The sequence below is a fragment of the Neolamprologus multifasciatus genome, chromosome 15 (assembly GCF_963576455.1).
Source record: "Neolamprologus multifasciatus chromosome 15, fNeoMul1.2, whole genome shotgun sequence".
Classification (NCBI taxonomy): domain Eukaryota; kingdom Metazoa; phylum Chordata; class Actinopteri; order Cichliformes; family Cichlidae; genus Neolamprologus; species Neolamprologus multifasciatus.
The window spans coordinates 11,202,431-11,224,472 of NC_140453.1; the positions used below are offsets into that span (position 1 = coordinate 11,202,431).

General features: G+C 40.2%; 3 protein-coding genes across 6 annotated transcripts in view; 1 reads left to right on the forward strand and 2 right to left on the reverse strand.

Annotated features, from left to right (window-relative positions):
• Window positions 1–797: 797 nt before the first annotated feature.
• Window positions 798–3,607, reverse strand: ccdc167 (coiled-coil domain containing 167). The gene is made up of 4 exons (XM_085132870.1): window positions 3,480–3,607; window positions 3,205–3,299; window positions 2,360–2,412; window positions 798–1,879 (listed from the first exon to the last, which is right to left on the reverse strand). The coding sequence occupies exons 1-4, from the start codon at window positions 3,528–3,530 to the stop codon at window positions 1,761–1,763; spliced, it is 318 nt and encodes a 105-aa protein (XP_084988996.1). The 5' UTR covers window positions 3,531–3,607; the 3' UTR covers window positions 798–1,760.
• Window positions 3,608–3,956: 349 nt separating this feature from the next.
• On the forward strand, window positions 3,957–21,323 carry kif25 (kinesin family member 25). Its single transcript, XM_085132834.1, has 15 exons — window positions 3,957–4,064; window positions 4,219–4,284; window positions 6,505–6,627; window positions 8,145–8,286; window positions 9,549–9,652; window positions 9,738–9,823; window positions 9,921–9,960; window positions 10,041–10,108; window positions 10,203–10,277; window positions 10,460–10,606; window positions 10,725–10,901; window positions 12,748–12,902; window positions 12,997–13,242; window positions 14,679–14,834; window positions 15,050–21,323. The coding sequence occupies exons 1-15, from the start codon at window positions 3,996–3,998 to the stop codon at window positions 15,199–15,201; spliced, it is 1,806 nt and encodes a 601-aa protein (XP_084988960.1). The 5' UTR covers window positions 3,957–3,995; the 3' UTR covers window positions 15,202–21,323.
• wasf1 (WASP family member 1) overlaps window positions 17,578–22,042 on the reverse strand; it is a 64,998-nt gene continuing 60,533 nt past the window's right edge. For all 4 annotated transcript variants that reach the window (XM_085132836.1, XM_085132839.1, XM_085132837.1 and 1 more), the window contains 2 exons: window positions 20,005–20,573; window positions 17,578–19,289 (listed from right to left, as the gene is read on the reverse strand). In XM_085132836.1, coding sequence (XP_084988962.1) covers window positions 19,132–19,289; window positions 20,005–20,573 — 727 coding nt within the window. In that variant the 3' untranslated portion in view covers window positions 17,578–19,131. The remainder of the gene's footprint in view (window positions 19,290–20,004; window positions 20,574–22,042) is intronic.

Below are 22,042 nucleotides of genomic sequence, written 5' to 3' on the forward strand. Positions count from 1 at the left end.
CTTCTTCAGGATTTTCTGGTAGAGATCATAGTTTCATGAATTCACGTCCAGATCCTGAAGCAGCAAAAACCATCACACTACCACCACCATGTCTGACTGTTTGTAAGACGTTCTTTTTATAAAATACTGTGTTAGTTTTACACAGACAGGGCTTTTGTCTTGTCAGTCCCTTGGATGCCATTTTTGCCCAGTCTCTTTCTCATTGTTAAATATTTAACTCTGGCCCTCATTGTGGCTCACTGGCATCCCAAAGCCTTATAAATGGGTTTGCAACCCTTTCCAAACTGATAGATATCAATAACTTTGTTTCTTATCTGTTTCTTTAAATTGTGACATGATATCATCATTTAAAAATGTACCTTTTATATTTATCATGTTTTTTTTTGTCTAATATTAAAACTAGTTTGAAGATCTTAAACTATAAATAAACGCATTGAAAAAATCTCACACTGCGATCGATTACAGTGCTGTCATAACCGTACACTGATATTGCTTTTTACAGCTGTCCAGCTCATCTATAAGGTCAGATCATATATAAGTAAAGTGTACAATATTAAAAACTTCTGACTTGCTGACTGTTGTAATGCTTCTCACAATAACAATAAAAAAACAAAAACAAAATACAGATCATATTTTGGTGGTTTTAGTCCCTCATGTGAATGTTGCTGATGAAAAAGGACACAGGGTAAACAGATGTCGATACAAATAAGACACAGGAATGCTGCTTTAATCATTACATTCTCAGAACTATAGGAAGGCCTTAAGACTTTTTAAATCAGACTTCCCCACCCTGCCACAAAAATCCAAATCTCAGAGCATAACTGTGTACAGTCATATTTAAAAGGACATTTGTGAGCATGTTGGCCATTTCTGGAAGCGCTGTTATTAGGAGGTAGGTGTACGACCAGCATGAGTGTCGATAAAAGGAAAGAAAAAAATCTCCAGGCTCGGCCTTTGACTTAATGACAATACAAAGGGCACAAATATCAAATATTTTCATGCATTTAACTGCACAAATACTGTGTACCATGCATACAAACACTTACTGAAAGGACTGAAAAGCAGACTTGTCTGGCACTGCTTGATAAAGTATCTATCTGACATGTTGCGCAAAATACAGCAAGTATATGGTGGTTTGTTAGGAGCACGATGCTGCTTTCATTTGATGTTTCCTGTCAGACTTAGAAAGTCGAAGCATCCGCAACCAAAACTGTAACACTTGTAATTTGTACTGTTACTATTATGTTTCTGTGACTTGCTAAAAAAGTCACATGCAGATCAGTGTTTTTTTAAGTGCTAAAAGGCTAAACAAATCCTACATTTCCTTACTTTTGTTACCTTACTAACTCAGGGTTGATGTCACTCCCAGCTCGGACATCTGAGGCAAATGGAAGGCAGCATAAGGTAAACATTCAGATGAAGAATAGTGTGTACAGAGGTCAAATATATAAAGGCATAACCAGAATTCATTTTCTTTGTCAGTCCATATAAGCCTGTGAAAAGGAAAGTTTAAGATAACATCAGAGATAGATATTTCATAAGCTGGAAAAATTCATTTTTAAACAAGAAAATTTCAGGTGTGCTGTCAATAAAAGCGGGATGGGTTCTGACCAGAGGAGTGTAAAACAACACCATCTGGATGCAGAACTGTGGCATTTCATCAATATAACTGCTGGGCCTTTTTCATGTGTTCACTGTACCAAGATGGCTTTGAGTTTGATGCTCTTTGCAGAATCATGGGTCCCATTTTTAGTGTGGGTTTATGACTTGTCTGTGTTGTAGAAAAACCCGTAGTAGAAGAAAGCACTGATAGCCAGCAGAGCGACTGACAGCAACATGTTCCTCCGGTTTTCACCTCGTAACATCTCCAGCTCCTTGTCTGGAAAAGCAAAAGAAAAACTGTATAAAATATGCAGCAGCCATCACTTTCTATTTATTTTTAGTCCTCTGGCACGAGCAAAACCAGCAAATGATCTGCTAATGATCTGCTGTCGCAGCCTGGGGCCAGTTTACAACATACTGAAACTATTTTTGTTTTTTATATGGGAAAGCTTGCTCAGTCAAAAGAAGACAGAAGACAAATATTTTGTATACTGCACTCAAAAAGCACGACATTCTTCAGTTTCCTTAAATCTGTCATCAATAACATTTTATTTTCACCTGCTTTCTTTTTAAAATGCACCTTTCAGGATGACTAAATATGACATGTTGATTAGTTTGCTAATCAGTTTGTCAATTAACCCTTAGTGAAAACAGGACTATGTGGTCCTCGAGCGCTCAATAAATATTACAAATATACAGGAAAAGTAAGAACACACAGTCAATACACATGAACAAGAGTTTTAATATTAAGGCTCACCTAGCTTCTGCACCCTCTCATTCATGATGGTCATTTCATCCTCCAGATCTTGTCTGATTTTTTTTTTTTTTTTAAAGAAAGAAAAAAAAGGCAATATTAAGGAGAAACGTCACTGTTGGGTGAAGTTTTTACATTATTCCTTTTTTTTTAAAAAAATCTCTAAGTGGCACAAGATGGCTTTTCATGAGTTCTTGCTCACTAAAGAGCCACACAGACCTGCAGCTACCACAAAACAGCCACAAACAGGAAAGCCAAAGACATGCAAGAGCAAATCCAACACAAATCCTTCACACCTCATGCATATTAATAGCTACTTTTGGTTATTTCCTTATTCACAAGGGGTTTCCAAAGCAGGAAGATTGGTTGATTTTGACAGACACGCTTCCTGAATTCCTCAAATGTGATGGATGGGCAATTCATTTTCCCAAAGAGCCGCATGAGAAACTGGGACTGTTGTGGAGGGCTGCACCAACTGAGTTCAGCTTATTGGTGTAGCCCTCCACGAGGGGCACCAAAAGTTGATATCAATGAAAACAGGTATATGTGGAAGACTTTGCAATCAAAAATGCAAATCACCAGTGTGTGAATGTGAGAGTGAATGAATAATGGCATTGTAAAGTGCTTTGGGTGCCTTGAAAAGCGCTATATAAATCCAATCCATTATTATTATTAAAAATAATCTGTTTTAAGCAGGAATAAATAACAAGTATATATTTTAACAAGGACAGTCTTGCAGGGCGTTCCCTCCACAACAGTCCCAGTCCCGAAGCCAAAGTTGCCTTGAAATACCAGTGGGAGGTATATACACACTAACGTGGAGTCTCCATCATCTCCTTCAGCCTCACCTCTGCTTTTCAGAGAGCTTCTCCTTCCTGCTCCTGAACTCCGCCCTCTCTAAGTTGTCCTGGCAACGCACCCGCTGCTCCTCCAGACGATCAATCTGTAGGATTTTACAGGTGTGACACACGGAGAGGTCAACGTACAAAACACAGAGGCAGGGAGGAGCGACCAAAACGAATGAATTCTAAGAATGTACACGGGGAAAGCTACAGCACCTATCAGACGTCAGCTAAACAGAGAGATAGATGGGAAATGTGAGAGAAACGCTAAAACACTGTACCTCGGAGGCGACGCTGATTTTCTCTCGCCTTTTCTCTTTTAGCCTTGCCATGTTGTGACCAAACCGGAGAACCACAGTGCAGTGAGTCCCCTGCCTGACAGAAAAAAACCTGTGACTATGCGGAACTATTTTTCTTCTTCGTAATGTTTACGTCTTCCTTTTGACGAACCGCTCTTCACGCACTTTGCTGCCCTCTGTCGGTGGAAAGTGACAAACACTTGGCCGCATAAACACAAATAACTCCCAACACCTGAAAGTGAAGAAAGCCAAGTCATTAAAAAAAATGCTGTCATGCTCAAATCACAATTAAACGGTTATTGTTCTCATGCCAGTATGAAGGCAACATACTGTAGTCTGCACCTGCCAAACATAGACAGGTAAAACAGAACTGAGAGAGTTGCTGCTGAGCGTTGCTAATCTGATTATGTGACCTGAGAGGACACACATGATCAGCTGAGAAAGAAAAAGGACGAGGCCAGGCAAGCTGCTCTGTACTTGCTTCCTTCCTTCTACAAAATGCCTCTATTTATAAACCGAGACCAAATATTTGCTCATCAGGTACACCTGCTGGAGCACAAATTAAGGGTGAGTCATTGTTAGACATCAGGGAATGGTTTATTCGATTATTATTGGTTTATTATTCGTTTATTCGATTTTTTTTTTTTTTTTACAAATTACTGAACATGAGTTGTGCAAACTGCATCCCAAATCCTTCAGGACACATTTCTTCGTATTTCAGAGTAAAGAGGAGAGAATACTTGAACTGGAGACAGAGAATGCCCTTCTTCATTTAAGACTTGCAGAGGTGAGAATACTTTTGACATCTAACACACATATAGGCTCATCTTTAGCCAAAAAGTAGATTTTGATCATTTTATTCTTGTATTTTCCTGTCTGCACCTTATTTATTATGGTTTTTCATGGACCTCAATGACAGCTTTTGTGTGCATAACTTCTTTCTTTCTTTCTTTTCTAAATTATTTTTAGTGCCAATAGGCGTTGGAGTGTGCTTGTGCACTTACTTTAAATGCATGAGGTTTATTACACCTTAGTACTCACGCTATGTGCGGGAACATTTGAATCGGTTTCTATTTGAGTGCTTTAAATGGATGGTTAACTGAATGTGTATCTAAATGGCCCATTGGGACAAAATGGATCATAATTTCTATCAAGCTGTTTCATTAGTTAGGCATGTAGCTCAAATGCACCAGAATTATGTGCAAATGACTGTTACCCCCTCCACTGTACTTTGCAGATCACTTCATCCTCATTTGTTTTTTTCCCTTCCACTCTCTAAGACTTAGATCCATAATTTATTGGGCAAAGGCACATTTTATTTTGTACACCACAGTGCAAAGGCAAACAATCAAGAAGTGATTGAAGTGCAAACTTTCAGCTTAAATTAAGTGTTTTTACAAGAATTTGGCAGTAACTTTTTAGGACACAGCCATTTTTATACACAATCCACCACCTTCAAAGGCTATGAATTGGACAACCAAACATAATTTTAAATATAAGGATTCTTTTTGTTACATGGATGATGATGTTTTGCTTCTATTTGACTTCAGTTTTTTATTGAGTAAATGAAAACCACATTCATTCATTCATTCATTCATTTATTTGTTCATTTTCAGGCACAACAAATACCTATATTGAACATAAAATGCACAAAACAAAAAACAAAAATTGCCTGAAAAAGGTTCTCTCAGGTTGAAATCAGGTGAATGACTTGGCCACTAAAGCATATCATATTTCTTTGCCTTAAGGAAATCTTGGATTGCTTTTCCTTTGGATCATTATCCATTTGCTCTGTGCTGGATAATGAGTGCTGTTCGATCAGTTTTGCAGCATTTGTCTGAATGTGAGCAGAGAGTATAGGTCTGTACACTTCATCCTGCTGCTTCTATCGGCAGTCACATTAGCAGCCCAATGTCATCACACAACTGCCAACGTGTGTGACAGATCACGCAGCATCCTTGAGATCTTGAGCTGATTTTCTCCTTCTCCATACTTTTACGTAATCTTGGTTTCATCCGTCCAAAGAAGTTTTTCAGAACTGTGCAGACTCATTTTGATGTTTTCTGGCAAAGCCTAATCTGGCCTTGTTATTCTTTAGTGTAACCAGTGGTGTGCACCTTGTTGTTAACCCTCTGTATTTCCATTCATTGATCGCAGACCTTAAAAATGATGTGGTAAGTTTTTGCTGTCTCTCTGACAGATTTTGTGGCAACCCAATGATTGGCCCCCTCACTTGCACTGAAATCTTTTTGAGCCTCATAAAATATAAATGTAAATAACTATGAATCCGGTATTACGCCAGTTTAATTTGTCCTTAGATAAAATGGGATTGTGAGAACAGGCATCATCTGGCCATGAAGCTACTTGTCAGTGGATTGTCCACTTAACAGTAATTCCTGAAAAGTTAATGAAAATTATATATATATATATATATATATATATATATATATATATATATATATATATATATATATATATATATATATAAAACTTACATTAAAGCTGAAAGTCTGGAATTTGCAATTTAGTTGTTTGATTTTTAAATGCATGCAGTTCTAGAACTTGAGACTTTATACTACATTATATATTATAAGAATTAATTAAAAATAATAAAATTACATTTTAAGATGGTAATGGTAAAGTGTGCAGATCAAAATTAGCATGTACTTTGTGTTTTGCCCCTCATAGAGTAAGTCTCATAGAGTCATTATTTGTTTTAATTTCAGTGGATTGGAAAGATTTTCTTTATCTCTCCTTATTACAGCTAAGCTTAAGAAGCATCCTACTGAAAACACTGCTGTTTAACACTAACTGACTGTGATGCAAAGAAAACTGATTTATAAATATAAATATGTGGACCACTTTCCAAATTAAAGCTCACTGTAAAAATATCTTTTTACTGCATAACATAATTCATTCTTTGTTCTCTGTGTCTGTTGATGTTGAACTATGTTTTAACTTAATATAAAAGAGAAATTTTGATGACTCACTTTTGCACGTTTTTCAGTGTTCGGGTAGACAGCGCCGGGACCATGATGAGGCAACCAAGGCTGTGAACGATCATCAGCTTCAGAGTAGTACACGGAAGATAACTCAATCAGCTCTCATCAAGCTTCTCTCAGGGGTTCAGGTAAAAATATATTGAGATGTGTGTATATGTGGTAGATAGTAACTTGGGTTCAGTTCAGTTCACTTTACTTCAGTTCAGTTCAATCGTTTATTTATATAGTAGCAAATTAGAAAAAGAAACCCCAACAATCAAGCAACTCCCTGTGAGCAAACACTTTAGGATAGTGGGAAGTGGGAAGCCATGACAGGTTGGGTGTGAGGGGAGAGAGAAGAGAAAATAAATAAGAGAGCATAAAGAGACAAAACATAGACTAAGGGAGGAAGAAGACAAAGGCATGCTGCAGTGTTGTATTAACATGTGTTGAGTGAAAAGAGGTGAAGCGGAGAAACAGTGGTGCAGTCAGCACCAGTCTGAGCTTATAGCAGCATAACTAAAGGAGGCTTTAGAGTCACCTGATGCAACCTTAACTATAAAATTTACCTTAAATCTTAAAATTAGACAGTGTCTGTCTTCTGAATCCAAATTGGAAGCTGTTTCCACAGAGGAGGAACGTGACAATGAAGTTTCTGCTTCCCGTTCTACTTTTAGAAATTCAACAATAGGATAACTTGGTGGGGCCTGATTGTTCAAGATTATGTCAGTCATGATGATCACGGATTTTAAATTCAGGAACCAATGAGGAGAACCCAGAATAGGAAAAATCTGGTCTCCTTTTCTTGTCCCTGTCATTAGTCTAGCTGCAGTGTTTTGGTTTAACTGATCTGTTTAGGTCGGGTTTAGATATAACTGAGTATCATCTTCATAGCAATGAAAATATATGCAGTGTTTTCTAATATTATTGCAGAAGAGAAGCATGTATAATGTATATAGTACTGGTCCCAGCAGAGCGCCCTGTGGAACTCCATGACTAACTTCTGCATGTGAAGAAAATTCCACATTTGCATGAACAAATTGGAGTCTATCAGACAGATATGATTCAAACCCCAGCAGCCCAGTTCCTTTAATGCCAATAGTTTGTTCTAATCTCTGTATTAAATTATTGTCATCGAACGCTGCCCTGATCTCTAACAGGACAAACATAGACATGAGTCCACTGTCAAAGGCTGTTTCTGTGCTACAATGTACTCTAACTCCTCAAAGAAACTATCCCTCTGCAAACCATAGGTTAGCTGTTTGAGACTAGGCTTTCAAGAAATTTTTACATTTCAGTGCTGGAGATTGGTGTATAATTAGCTAAGTCAGTTGGGTCAAGTAAAGGCTAAAGTAAAAGCTATATGTATATCCTCCTGAGAACCAGCCTATTCATTTATATCCCGTGTAATTAGTTTTTTGTCTATATCTTTTGACTTATTTGAGCTACCATACTGAGTCCTGATGTACTAAATAGAGGACATCCTGGGCTTTCCATTGATATCTCATGTGTTTGGGTGGCCTCTTTTATCTCCAAAGAGGCAGGAAATCACAAAAAAGTTGAAGGGGAAGGTCCTTTTTTCCTCGGTTCTTAGGAGAATATGTATAGTTAGGAAGGCTTTGTGTAAACACTCCCTTCATTTGTCCACTCTGTGTGTTTGCGGCAGGCTGTGAAGCATGACCTGAGTGAGTTGTTTGCAGTGTATGTGAGTTTTGCCACCGAGTTGGAGGAGCAGAGCAAGCAGCTCCTGGAGAAAGTAGAGCAAGCCAACTCATCTCTGAACAGTCATAGTGAGGATGGATTTCAGAGTAAGTATCTGAATGGAACCTCAGGTTAACATTAAAGTAGCATCTGTAGGCGGTGACGGTGGTTACTTTTAGTGTTTTGAAACTTTTTTTGCTTAAAATGTGAAAACTGCAATGCATCCCGAAACAGTGGAGCAGCAGTTAGAGGAGGCACATCTTAAAGCATGTGGACTCTGACTTTAGGATTTCATTTGATTGACTAAAATTTCCCATAAAATTATTTTTAGGCTGACATTAACAGTATTCAGAAGTTTAAGATGTTAAAAAGTTGCAAATTCAAGCAAAGTTTGCAAGAACCTATCAAATCTGCTGCAGATGTCACCAGCTGATCACAAAGACAGAAGGATATTAGATAATGTTCAGGTAAACCTGCCAAAAAGTGAGTTGTGAGTTGATTAAAACTAGGTGCACTGTGGGTAAATGAATACCTTAATATCCTTAATATCCATGTCTTTTACTGTACATTGGTGTCAGCTTTCTGAGATGATATCCTTTATATTAAAGTCCAGTCCATTTTGTCAAGGCTTTCCCAATAAAATAAAAGTATTTTCTTATAGTTTCAAATAAGGTTTAAACACAGAGACAAAGTTGTGGCCTTTCACAGTTCATTTCAGATCCACGGTCTCATCCTGACGTGTGTGGATAAAACTGTTTGTTACCAGGTGTATGGACGTGTGTGTCCCAAGATTAAAGACTTAAAATCAGAGATTTGCAAATGACCGTTGCTCTGGAGTTGATTGTTACACAGATAGCCTTTCATTCACAGTACTTAAAATAGTGTTAGCTACATGTTTGAGACTCCACCGCTAAGTCTATCCTAGTGTTAAATGCAGTGCAGAAGAAATTAGGCAAATTTTACAGTCGTGATAAAAATCTAATGACATCCTTTTCAAATTCTAAGGTTTTACATATCAAAATATAATAATAATAAAAATATAACATGATTTACTGGTCTGAAGCATTTAGGTGGCATCATCCCAGCAAATTCAGCCCAAAGTCAAGCTGTGCAATGATCAGAGAAACTGCAAAAAACCCAAGAGCTACAACTCAAACTCTACAGGCATCAGTTAGTAAGTTAGTTGGTGTATATGTTCATCTGAGGTTGTGTTGTTTACCTGATATGTAGAAGTTTAGAATTAACACAGGGTGCACTTTCTTTTTACCATGACTGGATATGTTGCTAAAAAGAGGACAGCGTGATGTTGAATATTTGTGTGATACACTGAACCTTAGTTCTGACTGAAAAATGTGCACACCATGTGCAGATTTGCAGGTTCGTGTTGCAGCCCTGGAGCACTCTCTGGAGGAAGAAAGGGAGAACTGCAGGGCAGAGAGGCGGAAGCGGAAAGAACTTCACAACACACTGGTGGTAAGAAGACAAAAGTGTTAGATGATGGAATAAAAAGAAAGAGCTGTACTGAATCTTTTAATCACTGATGTTTGTTTCACTTCAGGAGCTCAGAGGGAACATTCGGGTTCACTGCAGGGTGCGTCCAGTTCTTCCTTTTGACCAGATCCAGTCCTCAACTTCCGGATCAGGGTGAGTGAACAGGCAATGCAACATGAATACACAATTAAATGAAGAAAAGTTGTTAAAAATGAGAGAACTTAAGATAACCCAGTGTTTTCTCCATCAGCTCTGCATCATCAGAGGAAGTAATCCACGCAGTCAGTGATGTCAGTGTTGCAGACTCTTACAAATGATTTTCATTGATTGCTGCATACCTGCCTTTACTTTAATCCCTCTTTTTATTTAGGATACAGTGATGGTGAATTGCGTGAAGGCGGGGATGCTGGTGCAAAACAAAATGTTTGAGTTTGAGAGGTAAAACAATATGCTGGCATCACCATACAATGGACGACATTTCTCCAATTAATTTTCAGTTGTTAGTGACTGTGGCAATGCGCACTTCTTTCAGGGTACACGGACCAGAGGATTCCCAGAAGGCTGTGTTTAAAGAAGTCAAGTCACTTCTAACATCTCTGCTGGATGGGTGAGCATGAAACTATGCGGAAAAAAAGAGCTTTATATCAAGTCAAATGTTATTCCGATGGATTAATTCAACTGTCTTCATTTAACACTCTGGTGCGTGAATGAGCGGAGCAAACTGAGCAGCATAATATGACTGCATGGCTCCGACAGTAATTGAATGTCACCTTGCTTCCTGCCTTTCAGCTATAATGTGTGTATCATGGCATATGGGCAGACAGGCAGTGGGAAGACTCACACCATGATGGGATCCCAGTTCCTGGATGAGCCCTCGGGGACACAGCAGGAGGCACAGCAGGGTATTATCCCAAAGGCTGCTGCTGAGCTCTTTCGGTGAGAGAAAAAAGGGCTGGATGTGTTTCTCAAGTCTTTTTTAGTAGTTTGATCCACAAGAAAGCATAATATCTACTTTGTTTTGCTTCTTTCCTTTCTGTTACCATGTGACGCGCAGGCTGATCTCTGAGAAGCCTGCAGAAAGTCACACAGTGGAAGTGTCAGTGATGGAGGTGTACAACAATGAGGTGTGTGACCTGCTGGCCAGGGATGAGCACAGCAATGCAGCTGGCCAGAGACGGGATGTCATCACCACCGCCTCCGGTGCCAGCCAGGTCTCCTCCCTCACATATGAGTGAGTAGAGCCAGAGCTAAGATACAGCAGTTTATGTGGGCTTTTGTATGACTGGTCTACATACTAGAAGAGAAATATACTACAGCATACTAGAAGGCTTTTCATAAAAATACTAAGACCAGTGTACCAATCAATCATCATCACCATTCATAAAAAAGAGGGCATGTATACCGTTGGGCCCACATGGAATTACAAGCTGTCCTCCTCTGGTTTTTCAGACTTTATTTAGTTCTTGATCACACAGACAGGAATTCTGCTCTTGGCCACGTTTCTGGATGTAGTGGGCAGAGAAAAGAAGCTCAGCCCACTGCGAGCTAATCTATGAACACATGCTTATGAAGCTTTAAAAAGATAAGACGCCAGAAATTCAGCTCCGAATTGAAAAGTGGTGAAAATGAAGCTAAAGGAAAGCAAAAGGGTGACTCCTGACTCCTGATGAGCTCTCAATTGCTTGAAAGGTTTTTACCCTAAGCAACTTCATAAGACTGGAAAGTTTCACTTTTTTCAGTAGCAGAGTTGAAAAAAGTGAAACAACTTAATCCTTAAACCTTCACTATTTTCTGTTTATTGGCTAAATTAAATTAAATCTAAAATGAGTAGTGGTTGTAGTAGAACATTTTAACGTCAGCTAACAATCATTATTGCCTAGTTTGCCTTTGCCAGCCCAACGAACACATATTTCCATCCATACAGGTTGTGCCTCATCTAAACAGAAGCCCTTAAGATAGAGGTTGCTGTTTGTGAGGTCATTTTTGATGGTCTGGATAGCTTCTTTCCCCATAATAAATAAAACGATCATTTTAAAACTGCATTTTTGTATTTATCCGGGTTATGTTTTTAATATTAAAATTTGTTTGATGATCTGAAGCGTGTAAGTGCGACAAATATGCAACAACAACAAAAATCAGGAAGTGGGGAAATACCTTTTCACAGCACTGTATATAGTGTACATGCTTCAAATATGCATGCTACAGACACATTTTCAGCCCAGCAGCAGAGCAGATCTGTGTAATCACCACCTCTCCATATCCCTGGCACTATTGCTTCTCTTTGTTCACTAAAAAACAGTTTTTTTAGTGAACTGTCTCGTATTCCTCTAGCCATTAAACTTCTAAACACTGGTGACACCCAGCTTGCTGCAGCAAAGCTAAGTTTGGCATGTGTTCTTTTACCACAGACCAGCTCACTGTTGAGGATCTGTTATATAACTCAAGAATTCATGTGGCAATTATGACAACATCCATCTCTCCATCAATTTTTCTTACTAATTATTGAGGCTGGATTGAAATCACGTGATATTCCCATACACGTACATGGAACAAGCATTTCAACATAAAAGCATACAATATATGCAGACAAAGACATCCTCTAAAGCGCCCTCAGCTGTGCTACAGATGTCTCCTAGTTTGACACAAAGCCCCTGGGACCCTCACAGCTGATTGCCCAAAGTGGAGAGGCACACTGGGACAGGAAGGTAATATAGAAACTAAGAAAGTGGAGCTGTCAAAGAATGCAAACAAGTCCAATCTGATTACATATAGCAGTGAAATTTAGTAGAAAGGTTGTTGTTCCTCTAGATATCGAGTGTTTTACAATTAAACGAACAAGCATTGTTGTCACCTTTTAAAGCTCATTGTGAATTTTTAAGAATGCCTCTGATGTGTATCCAAGAATCCAAGAATAAAGCTGTGGGCAATACAGTCAAAACCAGCAGACTCCACAGAGCAAAGAAGAACTGCAGATTTGACTGATAATATATTAAAGAAATCTAAAAATACTGAAAACAGTTTTAATAATGTAATCTTTTTTTTTTGTATTTTAAGGACTTTCCCTTTATGTTTTTCAGGCCTGTGAGTAATGCCTCTGAGGTGATGCAGATTATTAGCAGCGTTCTGAAGCTCAGAGCTCACTGTCCCACCCTTGTCCACACGGACTCATCACGCTCTCACCTCATTGTGACCCTCACGGTTTCCTCCAAGAGTCCCAATGCAGTGGCCCTGGGTGAGATGCATGTCTGGGAATTCATTGAGGACCTCTTTCAGTGACCTGCCGTTCACACGTTCTTGCATCGTAACCCTTTCGCTCTTCCATTCAGCCCGCAGGCTACAGAGTGCCAAGATGGACATGCGGCGCTCCACCCAGAAGGAGTGGTGGAGTCCACGCTGTCGCCGTGCCAACCTCGCCGCCCACCACTCAGCTGACGAAACCTCTGCAAGCCCCGCGTCCTCTCCCTGCTCGACCCCGTCCCTTTCTCCCTGCCCCTCCCCGAGAAACAGCATCACTCAGACTCCGTTCAGGACAAAGCTTCAGCTGGTGGACCTGGCTGGCAGCGAGTGTGCTGGTAGGTGCTCCGTGCAGGAGGACATTCTTTGAAAAGGTTGGCATTCTGGGAAGTGGTTTATGGTGCAATAATTTACTGGGAAACCGGAGAATCGAGACTTGACAAATCTGCCTAGTGCTTAGTTTTCCATGACTATTTTTTAGTCTGTTTGAGCTAAATATGCAGTTTAGAAGTTTCTTTTTTTCAGTCAGAGCCTGGACTAGGAACTACACAATGATTAATCAAAAGGTTGGGCTTCAAAGTACAATACAATACAATACAGTTTTATTTATATAGCATATTTAAAACCCGAAGGCACACCAAAGTGCTTCACAGTAATATGGAGAATCAACATAAGTCAATAACAGGGTACAGATCAGGCACTAGCACAGACAGGATGGAGGCACTAACAGACCAGAAGATTTAGATCAATACAAAATCTACTAAGAAGACAAAAACAGCAGTAAAATTAATAATAAAATAATAAATTTAATAAAATTTAATAAAAACAATTTAAAAGTTTAAAGTTTAAAAGATTTAAAAGGGTATTAACTGGTCATGAAAGTCAAGTCAAATAGATATGCTTTCAATCTTGATTTAAAGGATTGGATAGAGTCCAAGGCTCGAATAGAAGCAGGGAGGCTATTCCAAAGGTTGGGTGCAGCTGAAGCAAAGGCACGATCGCCTCTGGTCTTCAGTCTAAACTTAGGTTGGGCCAGGAGTAATTGACTTGATGATCTAAATGCACGACAAGGAGTGTACAGATTGAGGAGGTCAGTGAAGTAACTGGGCGCAATGTTATTCAGGAAAACAAAAGTAAAACAATTCAGTTCAATTTCTTTTTGTTATACTGCCAAATCACAACAACTGTCGCCACAGAGCGCTTTATATTGTAAGGTAAAGCCCTACAGTAATGGAGAGGAAACCCCAACAATCAAAAAATGCCCTTTGTCCAGCAGAACCAGGCTCGGGGAGGACAGCCACCTGATGTAACCAGCTCTGGCGAGGGGTGGGAGACAGGACCAAAGTTATCCTGTGAAAGACAGCCAGAGATTCTCATTCTAGTCCCTGTCAGTACTCTCGCTGCATTATTTTGGATCAACTCAAGACTTTTGAGGGCGTTTTAAGGGCATCCTGATAATAATGAATTATAATAGTCCATCCTAGAAGTAATAAATGAATGAACTAGTTTTGCAGCATCACTCTGTGGCAGGATGTTTCTAATTTTAGAGAAATTGCCCAAATGCGGGAAAGCAGTCCTGCATATTGCTTTAATATGCACAGTGAAGGACACATCCTGGTTATAAGTGATTCCTCACAGTGTTACTGGAGGCCAAGATAATTCCATCCAGACGTATGTGGTTAGACACCATGTTTCTAAGATTTTTAGGGCTGACTACAATAACCTCAGTTAGAGAGCACATTATCTAACTTTAGGCCGTCTAAATGTGTCCCAGGTATGTCTGGAGTTTCAGGTGCAGCTCTGTGGGAGTCATCATGTATAAACCGTAGTCTCTCGGCTCTGTCTGATGTCCTTGGAGCTCTGGCTGAACACAGACCACACATCCCTTACAGGAACAGCAAACTCACTCATCTGCTGCAGGATGCCATAGGTGAGTCTCTCTCTCTCTCACACACACACACACACACGCACACATTATTTATTCTTTTTATGTCCAGTGACTCACTATTTCCCGTGTCTGGGTCTTCTGGAAAAGATTAACTCAGCTCCACAATAACCAAATCCAGGGTTGAAATTTGTGCCCAAAAATGAAAGGAAAAAAACCATCTGTCTTCCACCTTATGTACCTCTCATTTCATCCACCAGGTGGTGATGCCAAGCTGCTAGTGATGCTATGTGTCTCCCCTACGCAGCGCTTCATCACAGAGTCCCTGCAGTCTCTTGGTTTTGGCACGCGGGCACGGCAGGTACAGAAGGAGCCACCCCGAAGAAAAAATAATAGCCTCAAAGTTAAATAAGAAAGCAAAGGAAGATCTTTAACATAGATCCTTTATGCGTCATTACAACAGATAGAAGGGCGAGTGTTATAATAGGGGCACAACATTCACCCTTATATTCTAGCCTTAACTAGTATAAGAGTATTTTTGATTTTGCAGTTATTGGACGTTTGGTTACTTTGTGCTGGAAGCAGATCACATTTCACCCTTTCCAGAGTACCGTTTTCCTTACTAATAATTATGCAGGCATCTTTTAAGAAACATACATATTTATGCATTTACTTAGAATTTGATGTCTTAATGTTTTCTGAAACTACTGATTCTTAGGAATACTGTGTGCAATGACATTCTTGCAGTGCATGTGTAGTTCATGATATGCAAACTTAGTACATGTGAGAAGACTTTATTAGCACTTTATTAAATTGATTAAAGCTAAAAATAGAAAACATGCCAACAGCAAACGGAACTGCACTATATATGGAAAAACAAAAGCTGTTTTAATCCTAAGGCATTCTGCTGTAAATTCATTTCAACACTACCTACCCCTGCTTTGCCTTCTCTTTTGTTTTGTTTTTCCACCCCAGCATTTATGTTTACACAGTATTTATACATATTTTTGGTTACATATTAAAAATCTTTCTGAAGATTTGATGAAGTAGAAAAGTGTATCCGTATTAGAAATAAACAGCTGATATGCCTGTTCTTGTGTAATCAGTCTTAAGAATCCTATAAATAAAAAAAAGACAAATCATTTAAAGTCTATAGCTCACGCTTTATATACAAATTACAGTGGGCTGTAGTTCCACTAAGCTTTCACTTCTGTGTAGATAACACGGGGGAATCCATGCACGTGCAGGTAGGGAGCTATAAAGTTATTAGCCCAATGCGACATAATGCATCAGTGTGATCCTAAAATACACACCCTAATGATCATTTGCATATGCAGTTTCAGGTCTGTTGACTCCAGTTTAATGCTGGGAAGAAAAATCACACAATTCCCTCTGAAGTGAACCAGTTGGACATCTTCCCAGCATGAATAGAATAACACACTGTATCTGGTAATTAAATCTCTTTTTCATCAGCTCCCCTTAGTTCCACACACTCACACTTATTAATAAGGCTTCCTCCTACCAGCAGGCTGCAAACTGCGAAATGTTGTGATTCTCTAATCCGTGCAGTCCCAGAGCTGGCATGCTATTGAGGAACGCATGTCATGTGCCACCCTGACAGGAAAACTGAAAGGCCCAAAGTGTTGTTGTTTTTTTTTTGTTTTATCTTTTGTTTTGTCTTTTGAAAACAGCAGGCTTAGAGGATAAAGAGTGACAGAAAAAAACAAAACTATGACTTGAACAGAAGTGAGAAGATAATAAACAAGGAAACTACAGGAGTGTTTAGGGAGATGACAGAGGAGAGGAAATGTGAAAATGAGCTGAGAGAGAAACAGGAATGAAGGAACGTAAGAGTGTGAAAGCACATGTAACTGAACTTTTACTTCAACCTTCACTCTTTATCTGCGCTATTATGTTTCTAACAGGATGACTTTTTGTATAGCGTTCAGGATGTGGATCATCTGTCGAAATTCTCGTTTACACATAGATTACCTGGCAACAGATTGATAGGTAAGAATGTGTATTTCCCAGCCGGTTGGTTAGTGTTTGTTGGAGGTGGCAAGGAGTCACTGCGAAACATGTTGCTAAAGCCCCAGTCATGCAGATCTACAGACTGGTCTGTGACCCTCCCCAACAACCACAATTTGCTAGGAAAAAATATTGGTTAGTGGTTGCTTGCAGTCGCTTGGTGAAATTGGTTGCAAAAAAAACTCATTCTGAGTGCTTTGGTCTCTCGGCAGATTATGGCGAGCCAGGAAAGCCAAATATCACCAAATATCTCCTCAAACTCATCTGTTGGCTCAGCTGGCTTGCTGGCAATCAAGTTTAGCAATCAGCCTTTTCATTTGGTTCATGTCAGCTGGAAATATTTCCTTCAATTCCCCCCAAATACTGGAAATACCTTACAATCTCCCAAATTAAATTTGAGTTGGCTCTTTTTTCTTAATGAACAGATATTTGTAGGTTTTCCACTATATTTAAGTATTTAATTCATGTCATAATTATAAAAGCAAAATTGCACCAGCTTAATGAAAGGAGCAACTCGTCTCTAAAAGCGACTGGTTCGAGGTTTGAGGTCTTGGCCATGATCCAGTTACTTGTGATAAATCTGCACTTTTGGAGGTTTAGGGGCCGCTGCTCTTATTAATTTCATTTTTAATCTGTGTAGCACACTGAGAAATCATGGCTTGTGTTCAACCGTAATCAAATTAAGCTAACTCGGTTATTCTTTTACAGAGAACAGGACTCCGATCAAGCAACCTCAACAGCAACAACAAACCCTGAAACATAACATTAGATTTTTATTAATTCAAGCAAACTGTTACAGTAAACAGTTACATAAGTTACATGGTATACAGTATTGATCCAATCTTTTTTTCCTCCTTTCAACCCTTCCCCCCAGCCAAACATAGAAACAGCGAATTCATACAAGCGCAGGCAAGTAAGTAGTAACAGCACAATACATTCATCAACTCAACGATACGTTTTGTACGAACAATAAGGCAAGTAGAAGAAAAAAAACAAAACGAACGAACGGAAAAGGATGGCAGACATTTCCTTTCAAATGAGCCAAAACAAGGCAGAATGTAAGCTTCTTGTGTTACGCCTCAAACGGCAGTACTACGCAGAGCTGTAGTCCCAAACGAGGTAAGGCTTCCCGTTAGTGAGCAGTTAAACAGTAAAAGGGGATCTGAGAGAAAAGCTGCCATCAGTGACGTTGACTGGTTTGCATCTGGTGTCAGTCAGATTCCCAAAACTCAAAAAAATTTCTCTCTGTACGCTGTATTTTTTTTTTTTAATAAATCAAGGTTAATAAGAGAGGCAGGAATTCTGATGTTTATCTACAGAATCAAGTTGCTTCCACCGTCCATTTCTGCGGCAACGAGCGTGAGAAAATGAAGGGAGCTCGATATAAACAATGGCTTAGTGTTTCTCTTTGACAGCGCCTGATGTCAACAATAGCAGAAATGGCTCCTCTGAACCCAGACAGCTCAATATCTAGGCATACATTTCCCTGGGGTAAAGGTTAAATGTAAGTGGATGGATATGCACACATGTGACCAAAGCAGCCATATGGTTTTCCCCCATCATTTCAGCCATACAACAATTATCACATGACACAGCAACACAATCTTTTGCTTGTCCTTAGTGGTAAAGTCATTCCTGATAACAAAAAAGTGTGTGTGTGTGTGTGTGTGTGTGTGTGTGAGGGAGGGGGGTGACGACAACCCAGCCTGTGGTCAGGGTTTGATACTACTGGCCTGTTAAAACAAGTGTTTCAGTTCTACTAGGTACATAAAAGATGATTAAAATAAAGCAGCATTCACTCAATGCCATGTTCAGCAAAACCATATTGGAGAACTAAGGATGGATGCAACATGCCTTCATTTGTTCTTTTCAAATTTCTTCTTTGTTTTTGTTTTTTTCCCAACATCAAGGTACAGATAAGAAACGAAAACAAGTGGCTCTTCAAAAAAGTTATCTTCGTGTATACCAATAGTAAACATGAGGGATTTCATCACAAGAAATCCAGCCGAAACAAAGTTGCGTGGTAGGTGCAGAAGAATGAATTCGAAAAAAGAGAGAGAGAGAGAAAAACGACTCTTGGAACACTAGAAAGACCGACAACGGCGACGTGGAGACCCTCCACTGAACACAAACCACAACGAGACAGACATATGACAAGATATAAACAAAAAAAACAAAAAAGAGAGAGGAAAGGTGGTCGTAACGATGTTTCGGTTCTTTGATGTCGAGGTGTGGAGTGCAGGGATGCGATACTGCTGGAGGGTGGGGCACCTCCATCCTCCCGGTATTCCTTCTGTTCTCTCCCTCGCCGCCGTCATTCCATCCAGTCTCCTTCGTCAAACTCGGACTCGTCCTCGGAGTCGGAGTATTCCACGGCGATGCGGCGTGACAGGATGGTGGCCACATCATTACCCACTCGCTCGTGCTTAGCCTCTTGTTCTCGCTGCTCCTCCACTTTTCGCAGCTGTATGCCTGCAGCAGAGAAATGGAGAAAGATGATTACATATCATTGCTCCTGAAACTCCCAATTAGGATTGTAACGACTACAGCAAAAATAACTTGGATATAGATGAGTATTTATCCTGCTTTATTAAAATGTATTTATGTGAAATATTAAAAACTGGTCTCCGATTTGATTAATCTGAATGAAGCTGGATCTTATAGACACAGCGGGACACTGTGAGCGCAGCACCTGCTCCCACTTGCTATTCAAATCTGTTTGCAAGTGCCAGCCAATCAGAAGAAAGCTTGCTTAAAGGGAGGGGTAAGAGAGCTAAGAATGAGAGGCTTGTTTTATACAGTAGATGAAACTGAATGCAAAGCTAATCTAATAGAGACCAAGCTAGGTGTTCTTTTCTCTAACCATTTAGTGTATAAAATGAATCCTATGGTCCTAGAAGAGTAATGAAAAGGGCGGTAAACAAAAGAGTGGCATCTTCAAAGTTATTTCACGGCCTTCTTTTACAGATTTATCTATGATGTAAGATGAGAAAAGCAGCAAAGATTGGAGGAAGTTTTGCTTCAAGACAGGCTTAAAAATATCTGAATATATTCTCTTATCATCACATGCAGAGCTGCCATTACACAATCTTTTCAAGATTTGGAGGCAGTTAAGCTGCTACTATGAAAAAGTGGCCACAACGTGGTTTTAAAGAACTATTTGCACATGCATTTACAAACACTTCACCTTTTCTGATAGCCTCCAACAGGACGCTGCGTGCATCGCTGATGGGTGGCAGATTGGCTGGATGGTGCCTCTTGGTCCCCACGTCGTGGACGGCGTGGGGGGGAGGGGAGGCCATGGCTCCTGCTGAAGGGAAGGCGGGCACAGGTGGTGGCCCTGATAGGCATGGTGATGAGCTCCGCGCTCCTGGGAGGGGCAGGGGAGGTGGTGGCGGTGGAGGAGGCAGGATGGTGCTGTCTGACTGAATACCAGAACCCGCAGATGGACCTTTGTCCAGGACCTGCTGGAAACGAGCTGGAGATGAGGAGTGGAGGGGAGGTGCCACAGGTGGAGGGGCTGGATGGAGAACACCCGGGGCTATCTGGAGGGGAGCGGGGGGAGGCGGGATGGCTGGGGGCTGCTGCTGGACTGGTAGAGGAGGAATAGGAGGAGGAGTGCCGCGCAAGCCTGTGGAGGGTAAGGGTGGAGGAGGAGGGGGCAGAGGGGGAGGCGGAGGAGGAGGAGTGTTGGAGTTGTGGCCTGCTGTCCGGGCTGGAGACTGGGGTCTGCTGTCGGAAAAGCCCGAGCTTGAGCTGGAGGGAAGAAGAAACACGAATGAGGTGGAGACGGTGGTGGTGCACTGCTGCGGCTCTTTAAGCCTTTAAGAGTATCTGAGAAAACGCTCACCAACAGGTAAAAAGGAGGCTGGACTGGGAAGACTGTTATATGCCATAAATTCTCTCAAAACACAACACCCACCAAAACAGCTTGTTTATACATGTGCACTTCAGTTACTAGTTATTTTTTTTAATTAATAGTTTGACTTAAAAAATATATGAAAACTGTATATAGCGATAGAGGTTATGAAATGTAAACATGCCAAAATATTATGGTTCCAGCTGTCTGCAAATTGTCTAGTTTTCCTTTGGTAATCTTGATCATTTAAAAGTGCATTGAACTAGCGTATGCAGACAAGATCAAGATGATCTGGTGAAGTTCAATCTGAGCATTAGAATGGGGAAGAGAGGAGAGAGGATATCTGTTACGAGGAGAACAGTTTAACAAAAACAAAACAAAACATTGAACTAGCAGCTTAGTCAAGCCTCAAAATCGACTAATATTTGCTCCACATTTTGCAGCGCTGAGTGTGATCAGCAGAAGAGCACATTCCACGTGGCAGGAAGAGGCTAACACCAGGCTTTGCATTTTCTTAATTAAACTTTCTATGAAACTAATTTGACTCAGACTGCAAAAGAAGAACATAGCTGCTTAATTATATCCCTGACATCCACCTTTTTAGCCTCAGACCATCTGCAGCACATCATGCATAATAACCCCCCCCCCCCGTCCCAAAAAAACCCCCTCCAAAATTATCTCTATTATCTGTCTGAATTTTTAAATCTGTCACCGACAAATGCACGTGTGCCAAGTAAAGCACTGACTATTGTAACGACAGAAACTGCCTGTTCCCAAAAGGTGCATGTCAACAGCCAAGTTTGTTTCATTCTTATCTTTTCAATTAAAAATGTGCAGCAATGCGTCAGAAGCAGCTGCTGGGAGTGTGGAAGTAACCATAAATACAGCTGCTTTGTGAAACGGCAGAGTTGTCACAGGAGCATGGATAGAGTGACGAGGCCAAAGTATTTCCACTTCACTGTCAGTTCAATAAATTAGAGGTTAAAGATCACCGAGCAACCGGCTTATTGTAACTTGCACATTAAAGACAAGAGTATGAATAACAGTGGCCGTTCACTGATGCCGAACCTGCGTGGGTTGGTACACCGCTAACACTGCGACACAGAGGAATGTGTCCACAATCAATCCTCCTCCTGTGGTGAAGGAGAAGGGAAAAAAAGGCACAACAGGAGGAAGAGAAGACAGGAGGAACAAATAAAGTGTGGAGTGTTTCCTCTCAGGACAGCAGCGCTACTTAATGTGCTGTAGTAAAGGAATGTTTTCAGAGGAGGTGAAGCAAGAAAATAAGATATGATGGAACATGGTGATGGGAACTTTTAAAATGGCAAAAAAAAGAGAAAATCAGCACGAATTAATGGTCAGAATA

Excerpts from the sequence above, each read along its gene's own strand:
- kif25 (XM_085132834.1), top strand. The coding sequence starts at position 3,996 with ATGCCTCTATTTATAAACCGAGACCAAATATTTGCTCATCAGGTACAC. Across the intron at positions 4,285-6,504 it reads TTCATTTAAGACTTGCAGAG|TGTTCGGGTAGACAGCGCCG; the intron begins GTGAGAATACTT and ends CACGTTTTTCAG. Across the intron at positions 10,278-10,459 it reads CTAACATCTCTGCTGGATGG|CTATAATGTGTGTATCATGG; the intron begins GTGAGCATGAAA and ends CCTGCCTTTCAG.
- ccdc167 (XM_085132870.1), bottom strand. The coding sequence starts at position 3,530 with ATGGCAAGGCTAAAAGAGAAAAGGCGAGAGAAAATCAGCGTCGCCTCC. Across the intron at positions 2,413-3,204 it reads AAGCTCTCTGAAAAGCAGAG|ACAAGATCTGGAGGATGAAA; the intron begins GTGAGGCTGAAG and ends AAAAAAAATCAG. Across the intron at positions 1,880-2,359 it reads TGAGAGGGTGCAGAAGCTAG|ACAAGGAGCTGGAGATGTTA; the intron begins GTGAGCCTTAAT and ends TTGCTTTTCCAG.